This window comes from Rutidosis leptorrhynchoides, chromosome 4 (assembly GCF_046630445.1).
Source record: "Rutidosis leptorrhynchoides isolate AG116_Rl617_1_P2 chromosome 4, CSIRO_AGI_Rlap_v1, whole genome shotgun sequence".
NCBI classification, from domain to species: domain Eukaryota; kingdom Viridiplantae; phylum Streptophyta; class Magnoliopsida; order Asterales; family Asteraceae; genus Rutidosis; species Rutidosis leptorrhynchoides.
In genome coordinates, this window is record NC_092336.1 from 121,158,029 (window position 1) to 121,168,904 (window position 10,876).

Consider the following 10,876-nt stretch of genomic DNA (forward strand, 5'->3'; position numbering starts at 1 on the left):
TCCTACTGGTGGCACTGATGCTAGTACTGTTGCTTCTACAGCTGCTGGTGATACTGCTCCCAGTATTGCTGCTTCCACTACTGCATCTGAAGTGGAAGATGAAATCATAGTGGATCCTCCTGTTCTTAAAAAGGTAATTGACAATATTGTCAAGGATATTCTACTTGATGAACCTGTCTCTGAACCAAAGGGTGACATTGCGTCTGCTGCTGCTACCGATGCACAAAATGTTATTATGGATACTAGTACTTATGCTACTTTTCCATCTGATGTTATCATGGATGCTGGTAAAAGTGCTACTTTTCCATCAGATTCTGGTTCACAGGGTAATACTGTTCTGGAGGGTCTTGATTTTGTTAATGCTGGCTATGTTGGCTATGTTCCCACAGAGCCAACGGTGGATACTGATGCTACTAGTGTTATTCCGGATGTTTCTGATCTTCAATCGAGACACTTTATTACTGTGGATTCCACTGGTAATCTACAGGTGTCTGATTCCACACCGGATACTTTCTTTAAAGGTGCTGCAGATGCTGCTTCTTCACCTACTGCACAGTTACCTACCGCTGCTACTGGTTCTACGAAACCCGTTATGGATGTTGATACCTCTGTTTCTGCCACTACTGACTCTTCTCAGGCTACTGTTTCTGCTGAGAAGAAACCATATGTGTGCCAGGTGCCAGATCCTGATGAAGTTGTACCTAACTTCATCTATCGGGGAGCGTCTATCACTCTCAGAGTTGCTCTGCTGGTGGATCAGCTAACTATTGATCCTCAAACTGCCATAGTCTCAGCCAGAAAATTGCCTCGCGAGGAGCTGACTGAACTATTGTCTCAGCTTGATCGACCAGCTAGAGAAAAAGTTTATGAGAGGCTGGCTACTTTAGAATAGATTAACGAGCAGCCATATTATCACTTCTTTGGCATGGCTGCAGCTGCTTCTCCATGGCCTGGTATATGGAGGCCTCTCAAGTTCATCAGAGATCCTACTACTGGTAAATATGTTATGCAGAATATTCCTGATTCACCAGTACCTTCTGATTCATCAGCTTCTTCCTCATCATCTTCTTCTTCTGATGGTGATGCTGATAAAGGTACTGGTAAGGATGAACCAGTCACTCATGATAATGTGACTGGTACTAAAGACAAACCAGTGGATCTCACTGATGATGCTGTTAATGATGCTGACAAGAATACCAGTGGTTCTAAACCTTCGGGTGAAGGTAAAAATGATGGTGATCATGGTGACGAGTCAGATTCTGACCTTCCACCTCCACCACCCCACGGAGGTAGTTCTGTGTTAGCTGCAACTGATCACCCCTCAACCAGCTATGTTAAATTTAATGCTGATGAGGTGGCTGACATCTCCATCCTGGCTGTCTATAAGACACTCGCAGAGGTTACACCTGATCTACAGTCCACCATTCGCACTGCTATTGTTGATAGTGTGACTGAAGCCATACGTAATGCTGGGCAAGTTACCACTTCCAATATTGAAGCCCAGCTCAAACAAGTATGTGCCTTTGCAGATCTTGCCGTGGCTGCCATTGTCAAACAACATGAAGAGGAGGAGGACTTAAAGAAACGAATCATCTCTCACAATGAGTATACTGAGGATATTGCCCGTCTTCAAGCTGATTTGGATGCCGCTAATCGCATAATTCTTTTTCTTAATGAAGAGAATACGGTGCTACATGAGAGATTGGACTCGCAGGAACAGCAAATGGCTAACATGATTCCTGCTTCTGCCTATGTTCAAGTGGTTGAAAATATGCACCGACTGGCTACCCTACAAAGTGATGTTAGGGCTATTGTTGAACAGATGGCTATGGGTGTTGCAAGGAATGAAGTTAGGTCTTCCAACCTTCTTCTTCGACAATTTGGCATGGATCCTGGTGCCCATCTTACTCCTGAAGTTGCTGACTGGAACAATTTTGCATTCTCTATTCCAGATTCAGATAGTGACCTTGATGCACAGGTCTCCCCTGTTCACCTCTCTGCCCCTGCTGATGACAAAAAGGGGGAGAAGAAATCTAAAAAGAAACTCAAAAAGAGAAAACAATCATAGGGGGAGCATGAGCATGAAAAGGCTCCAAAACAACCAAGGAGGGATGGTGATGGTGATGGTGGTGATGGTTCTACTGGTCAAGACTCTGGCACTAAGCCCAGCAACGCTCATACTGAAGCTGGTGTACAGGCAGCTGGTCAATCTCAACCCAGTGTGTCTGCCACATCAGTGGATGATATTGGTTCTGGCAGTAAGCTCAGTGACGTTTCTGCATTGGCTGTTGCTGAAGCTTTTGTTGTCTCTCAATCTATTGAAAGAAGAATGAAAAGAAAACTGGAGAGACATCAGAAGAGATAGCAAGAATTAAATGATGCCTTCAATGTCAAATGGGATGCCTATGTTGCTCTTAAACGCCACAGAATTGAGCATAGGAGATGGCTGACCCCAAAAAAGAGGGATATTGATGATGACCTGATTGGCATTGATAAATTCAAAAAGGATGCACGAAAAAGAAATGCTAAATTCATGGTCAAATACGACAAAAAGAAGGCAAAGCTGTATGCTGAGCGAGCAGACAGGATCAAACGCATAACTCCTGAAGAAATGAAAGATTATCCTGCATCTACTGAGTCAGGGGGAGGAGTTAGAGCTGACATTTTTATGAAGTGGTTAGATGATATGTTAGAAACCAGCTCATCTTCTCGCCCAACATCTTCTGCACAGCCAGCTACACAACATAAGCCAGCAGAAACAATCAATCTTGATGATGATGATATTCAGGGGGAGCATCTTGCTATTGTTCCTTACCTGCCTCCACTTGAGCCAGTATCAACACAAGAACCATCAGCTGAACCCATGTCCATAGATAAACAAAGGGTGAAATCTGCTCCTAGGGACAATCAGCCCCTAAGGAAAGGACCCTTATTTGAGGCAGCTGATGAAGATACTGAGGTGGTTGTACCAGCTGATACTAATCAGTCAGCTGGTACTGAAGACATAGCAAGGAGTGCTGTGAATGAAGACCCAGCCAGAAGTGTGCTGCTGGGTGTTACAAGTGTTGAAGACCCAATCAAGGTGGTTGAGCTGGGTGCTAATCAAGATGATGATACGGTTAATCCTGCTGACTTTATAGTCTGGGGTAGTGGAGATCACTTATTTGTTCAATCACCTATCTCTCCCCAGACCCTCACTTATTTTAACAGAACAAAGGATAATCGTGTCAATCAGTTTTCAGTGAGTTCATCTGGCATAGGTGAATCAATCACGTATCCCCCATCTTCCCTAAAACGTCATGGTAAACACAGAACTTGGGAAGATGATTCAGTTACCCGTGCTGAGCCATACTTATTTAAAATGAATCCAGATGAAAGAGATGCTTACATGCTGGAGATCACTGTACAAGAATTGCTTGAGCAAAGACAAGCTGCTATTAATGAAAGGATACGCCAAGTTAGGTTGCTGTATCATCCCCTTGATCAGCCACTCTACATCACTGCCTTGACTTATTGCATTGAAATTGGTGTATACTTAAACAACAGTGGTCAAAGGCTCTCTACTGATGAGGAGAAAGCTCAATTTCAAGAGGCTCACCAGCTGGGTATGGATCTACGGGAGTATCGTGCTGCCCTTAGAACTGAAGAGGGTAGAAAGATGATTGAAACAACAAAATCCCTGAAAATCACTGCTGACGATTATTTGTTGGGCCTACAAGCTGAAATTCAAAGAAGGAAGGATGCTGATGCTGAACTCGCTGAGAGGGTAAGGCTCCAGGATATAGAAGACAAATTGGCTGCTGATAGAAAGCAAGAGACTGAGTCCCTAGAATTAGCCAAAGCCATTGTCAAAGAATAGGATAAGGCATTTGATAAGATGGAAGCTGCTGAGAAAGCACCTGCTACTGCTCCTATAGAATCTGTTCGTACCAGTTAATTTCCTGATCATTATTATAGGAGTAGGTATGGTGATGTGATGAATAGAAGATCCAATCCCAGCAGGATCATCAAAGTGAACAGAGGGTCAAAAAGAGCTTTCAATGTCATAAGAGAGAATAAACTATGATGAGTTAAGATCCCTTGGATTTAGTGAATGGATGGAGATCTTGGAGTATTTCATTGGTAAAGGTGAAAGTGCTATTAAAAATACACTTAAATCTAAACTCCAACAGCTCTTCAAGAAAGCAACAAGGTTTGAGAATGCACCAGTGGTGAATGTAGAAGAAGTCCTTTCTTAAAAGCCTAAAGGAAAGCAATCTACTGGTGAAGGACAAACCGGAAGAGGCCCCATCATTCTACCTCCTCATATCCCTGTATTTGACCCTGCTGATGTACCTTATCTGTTTCCTGAAGCCTGGAGAATCAAACAAGAGGAGCTATCTGAAGAATAACGAGATAAAGATAAAGATAGATAGTCTCCTATGTGCTCAAATTGTATCTTTTGTTTAATTCACTTTTCATTCTGCTGTTGTTGTAATTACTGTACATATTGTGTTGTAATGAAAGTGAAATGAGTTTATCTTCAAAATCATATCAAATTATAAGATATGGATAACTCAGCAAAAGATCCCAAAAATAAACTTAAAAAGGGACAAATTTTACTGCCTATTTTTCATTAGGTCCCTCGGTGCTGACTTTAGTGTTTTCTCTGTGTCATAGGTTTTGTCATCATCAAATAGGGGGAGATTGTTGAGTCCCCAAAATAATTAAAGATTTAATTATGACAAAACTGTAATTTATTTGCACTAAAATGTTATGTGCAGTCAGCACAAGTTTGTTCATGTATAGACAGCAGATATTGCTGTGTCGAGTGTTTAGTTTGCTGCTCAGTCTACCAGCACAAGGTAGACAGTATTCTTCAATCAGCACAGGATGTGTACTCAGCTAATCAAGAACATGAAGTGGCTCAGCAATGAAGAACCAGCACAGCTGGAATGCAGCTCACTACACAAGACAGCTATGCTCCATTATAAGCATAGTAGTTTTCCGAGTGGTCTACATCAATGGTACTATTCAATAGCAGTCAAAGACAAAGTTGAACAGAAAAGGACACGCGTCGGCGGCTGATAAGTGACCTTACAAGACCACGTGGGAATGCTGAAGTTTAACGCATGTGCAGACATGGGTTATACTTTGTCATCACCTAGGGAACACAACATTCTATTTGTTTAATCAAATAGTGGTGCCAAACCGAATTGGGGTGTTCCTGCAAATAGCTACCAAAGAGGAAAGAAGAGAGCATGCTCTCTGATGTAGTTGTCTCCATAAGTACAGACATCATATGTACCAGTGGACAATAGAACCATTACACGATTAATAGGACTACTATAAATTGTTGTATCCACTATTGTAACAACTAGTGGTGTGGGTTTATTTTTATAGAGTCAAAACGCGTAATAGCTGTTAGTTTACCTCTTAGCTATAATCTAGGTAATCTGTATCAACCAACTATCATTCCGCCAAGGATAATTGTGATTCTTTGTGATTCAATCAATAAAGAATAAATGTTGAAAATTACCTGTGACTCTACTTATTTGCATGCTTGAATACTAATCGAGTTTAACTGTTAAGTTATCTTAAAAGAAATTGTATTCACCCCCCCCCCTACAATACTCCTGTTGTTATCAAGGGACCAACAGTAACCAAACAAAATCATATCGGAATCTAAACGTAAAGCTACCATTGGATATCAAAAAGACTAAAAAAAGCTTCACTCGATTGGGGACAATGGCTAATCATCCCAAGCTCCTTCATCTCGTCAGAGCCGTCCTGTCAATTTTATGGACCCTGTTCGAAAATAAAAGTGGGCCTTTTTTATATATACATGTAACTGTAATTTTTAAATTATTCCTATAAATTTAACGAATCGATGTCGGAGAATTGGAGCCAAACGAGGAGTATTAGATTACGGAGTATTCGATATTAATTACATGTACTATCGTTTCTAATTATTAGTTAATAAATGGACTTATCTATGTAAAATGAGCCTAGGTATGTAGTATTAAGATATAATTTTTGGGCCCGTATAGATATTGGGCCCTGTGCGGCCGCACGCCTTGCACGCCCCTATATCCGGCCTTGCATCTCGTCAACATCACAATGCTCCGAAATTGACTAAACACTCTGAAGAACTAGTTACCTTACTCGAATGGGTTCATACTACCTGATATTTTTTTATAACATATATCTGTACACAAGCAAATGTATATACTAAATTGGGGCACTGCCCATCCTCTTGTACATGTACACAATATTCATAATTATAATCAAGTTTTCTTGCTTTTCACAAAAAATAAAAAAAATAAAATAAAATAAAATCAAGAACTGACATTTCTTTTGCAGTCAATTTGTTGGCAAGGTTTAGCTCATCTCCTACCAAAAGATACTGGAATGGGATAAAACACATATTTTGATATCTTCGAGGAACTGCTGATTTGGGATTATTTTATTCTACAACATTTGATTGGTTATGCAAATGTAGGTTATTTTTAAATCTCAAATCGGATATGTATTCTAAAATGGAGGTACTGCAATTACATGGCGTTCCTAAAAACAAACACTTGTTGCAACATCATCAAATCATGTCGAAGTGATTGCATTACATGATGCTACTCGAGAATGTGTTTGGTTGAGATAAATAATACAACTCGTTACTGATTTTTATGGACTAGAACGCGTTAAAAGTCCAACAACTATCTATGAAGATAATGTAGCTTGCATAACAAAGATGAAAGAAGAGTATATCAAAGGTAACCGAATAAAACACATACCTCCTATATTCTTCTCATATACTTAAGATCTCATTAAGGACAACCAGATAGAAATGAGATATGTTCAATCCAGCAATAACTATGTTGATCCTTTCATCAAAGCGCTCCCAACTACTACTTTCAAATACATGTTCACAATACTTGCATGAGGCATGTTTAAAAGATTTAACAACTCAACGATAATTACTTGAGGGGGAGTCAATTATATGATGCACTCTTTTTCTCTTAACTAAATTTTTTTCCCACTTGATTTTCTTTATCAAGGTTTTTAACGAGACAGTACTAGTTGATCTCAAATACAATAAATTGTTACCCAAGAGGGAGTATTATAAATACAAGCCTCAAAAGTCATGGATTATCAATTATTTGTATACATCATGGTACTATAGTATTACCCTAAGTTGGTAATATTTTACTATAAATAGAACATGCATGCAAGCATTATACTTGCACCATTTAACACTTATTTCAAGTATTTTCTTTTTTTACTTTCTTTTATATTTTTTGAACTGCTGAATAATATAATAACTAGCAAGACGCTAGAAAAAGATTGCATAAAGTTTAAAGGATTTTGGAGTCAAACGTTCCAATCTATCTTATTTTTTTCCATATCTAGCCGATAACCAATCGAAAGAAAGTAAAACAATAGAGTTTAAAGGCTCGAAAATTTTGGAGCCAAACATTTATTCACTTTCCACTCTTGCATTATTAAATATCTGTAGTAAGTTTAGGTCACTAAATATCAGGGCCGTCCCGTGAAAAATATGGGCCCTGTTCAGCAAATACAAATTGGGCCTTTTGTATCGTAAAATTTTTCATATAAATAAAAATAAGTTCTATAAAACTAATAATATCATGAGTACTACCATCTTTCAAAATAGCGGTTGCAAAAAACTTAATATCAAACAATTAATGGACTTACGGTGGATCACTAAATATAATATATGTTGGATTTTTCTTGGGCCTTTTCGGATTATGGGCACTGTTCTATAGCACACTTAGAACATGCTCAAATCCGCCCCTGCTATATATATATATATATATATATATATATATATATATATATATATATATATATATACAAGGTTGTAAAACTCGCTACTCGGGGAGTACTCGGCCGGAGGTTTTTGAGGAGTAATCGGCGACTCGGGGAGTACTCGGAGGAGTACTCGGATGTTGACTTTTGTTGACTTTTTAGTTTATATATATATATATATATATATATATATATATATATATATATATATATATATATATATATATATATATATATATATATGATGTTGTAATATGTGTTCCAAAAGTGTATATATGTTGCTTATATGCTTGATTCAATACAAATTGACTTTGTATGAAACTTAAATAAGCATCATTAGCAATTTTAAACATCAAAAAACATCAAAAAAACATCAAATAGCATCAATGTTAACATCAAATAGCAAATACAAAATACATGATACAAAGTTTGAAAGTTACAAACAACGGGTCATAATAGAGCATGTCATTCTTGAATCTTGATCAATCTTCATCAATATCGAATTCCTTATCATGTTCATAATGTTGTTCACGAATTTCAACTCCATCTGACTCATACTCAATATCTTCATCTACTTCGAGTTCCTCCTCACTCGCCGAGTCGAATTCTTCGAAAAGTTCTCGCGGTCGTCTACTACTTCTTCGAGGTTCGTTAGCTCCCTTCAAACCTGTAGCCTCACTAATCAACTCGTAAGTCAATCCTTCATCAATAATCCAATCTTGCGCCTCAGTTGCAACATCATCATGCGATACAAGTACATCACGCCCTGCTCGTTCCTTTCTTCTTTCATTTTTTTTCATTAAATTAGCATTGAATTGAACATAGACAAGACTGTTCACTTTTTCTGCCTCGAGCCTATTTCTCTTTTTCGTATGGATCTACAAAGGTAAAATAACTAATAAGCCAACAAATAGTTTAAGTAAAAATATAACTTAAAAATAAATAGATTACTAAACACTAAAAGTCACTAACCGCTTCGAATGTGCTCCAGTTTCTTTCACAACCCGATGAGGCGGTGGTTAAAGAAAGTATCCTAATTGCAACTTTTCTCAAATTAGGAGTTGAGGCACCATAGCTTGCCCACCAACTCGCTACAATTAAAGATACATTAAATTGTCACTAGCAAACAGTAGCAAACATACACACTTATTAAATCTACAATTCAAGAAAATAAACAAATAACGCATTACCTGGATTAAATTTAGAATCGTTCACCTCACATCCTTTAATTGCAACTGTCCGACCAAACTTCCCTTCTTTACTCCTGTAAATTGGCAACTCCAAATTACATATTGTATCTTGCATCTCATGATCTTCAGGATACATTTGCTCAACAACTTCAACAACCGCATCATTCGCACGTTCATCAAGTAGGATACTTACATCGTTATAAAGATAAAACGGGTTCAAAAAATAAGCCGCCAAGTGTAGGCATGTATCAAGTCTACCTTCCATCTTAGTTGATATGACTTCCATGATGGCCTTATATTTTTCGTAATTATTGTTGAAAACTTCTCTAATTTGTTGTTGTGCCTTCTTAAGCTCACCATGTAAGAAACCCATGGAAGGCTTCCAATCGGCATCTACCATCCTTAAGACTTTGACTAAAGGTTCAAAAACACTTAAGCATCTTGCCACACCGGCCCAAGTTTTGTCGTCCATCACCAAAGATTTAACGTCCGTCCCTTTCTTTGTCTTTGCTAAGCTACACTTTTCCCATTTCTCAGTCAAAAACATGTGTCTTAGTTGTGTCTTCTTTTCAAGTAGACTTTGCAAAGTAAGAAATGAGGAAGCAAATCTTGTAACTCCCGGTCTTACAATATTCCTCTTGTTGGTGTATTTCCGCATTAAAGCCAATGACATATGATGGGAATAGATGAACACCGTTATTTTTCTTGCTTCTTCTAGTGTCTTTTTGAAGCCTTTTTTCCCCCCAATACCTTCAAGAATAGACTTATTACCTTAATAATTATAAACTTTAATACTTTAATATATATACTTTAATACTTTAATAATTATAAACTTATTACCTTCAAGCATAAGGTTAATTGTGTGCGCCGAACAACATGTCCAAAATATTGTTGGTCGTTTCACCTTCAACAACTTTGCCGCTCCCATATTATTAGCGGCATTGTCGGTCATAACTTGAACCACATTTTCGGGACCAAGTTTTTCGATGCACATCTCAATATATTTGTATATGTAATCGCTTGTGTGAGCTTCATCCGAACACTCTTTTGAAGTCAAGAACACGGTACCCAAACTCGAATTAGCACATAAGTTCATGATGCTCCTTCTGTTTCTATCGGACCATGCATCCGTCATAATGGAGCATCCACTTATTTTCCAATCATCTTCATACCTTTTCATGCGGGTTTTTGTTCTATCAACCTCTTTCTTTAATAGAGGTTCTCCTAAGTGGTATCTTGATGGAGGTTTACCATTAGGTCCATGATGACCGGCCGCCTCTAATATACATACGAATTCATCATTATCAACCGCATTAAACGGAACCGCATGCTGATAAGCCCACCTAGCAATATAAGCATCTAAACGATCCGCACTTTCTTTTCTCATAACGCTATCAAGATTGGTTTGTTTACTCTTTCCTTTATCAAAAGTTGTAAACCTATCAATGGGACCGTAAGAACGTTGTGGCTTCGATCCTTCAAATTCTTCACTCTCATCAAGGTCAATGGGGCTTGTCATATCATTCCTTACCTCCATTCTCACAGATACATCATGATCTTTTTTAACTTTCTTTTTAGCACCAATATCATTAATAGCTTTTTGACATTTTGCTATATCCTCTTGGGTGGCTTTAGAGCATGATGCGACATTTCCTGTTACCTGAGCAACATGCTGTTTCAATCTATGAATACCACCCGACATAACCTTGCCGCAAAGCGTGCATTTCACTTTTTGTAAATTATTCTTGTCAGTCAAAATTGCGTAATCCCAACCAACATCACCCGATTTCCTCTTGAGTTCATTCATAGCAGCAGTAGAATTCGTTGATTGATCCGTAGACGCTCCTGCCATTGAAAAGTGAATATACCAAACCTAAACA

The 10,876-nt window shown here is 38.2% G+C and overlaps 1 protein-coding gene across 1 annotated transcript; it reads right to left on the reverse strand.

Moving 5' to 3' along the window:
* Positions 1 to 8,288: 8,288 nt before the first annotated feature.
* Positions 8,289 to 10,848, reverse strand: LOC139840956 (uncharacterized). Its single transcript, XM_071831197.1, has 4 exons — positions 9,837 to 10,848; positions 8,997 to 9,746; positions 8,779 to 8,897; positions 8,289 to 8,684 (listed from the first exon to the last, which is right to left on the reverse strand). The coding sequence occupies exons 1-4, from the start codon at positions 10,846 to 10,848 to the stop codon at positions 8,289 to 8,291; spliced, it is 2,277 nt and encodes a 758-aa protein (XP_071687298.1).
* Between the last annotated feature and the right edge of the window lie 28 nt (positions 10,849 to 10,876).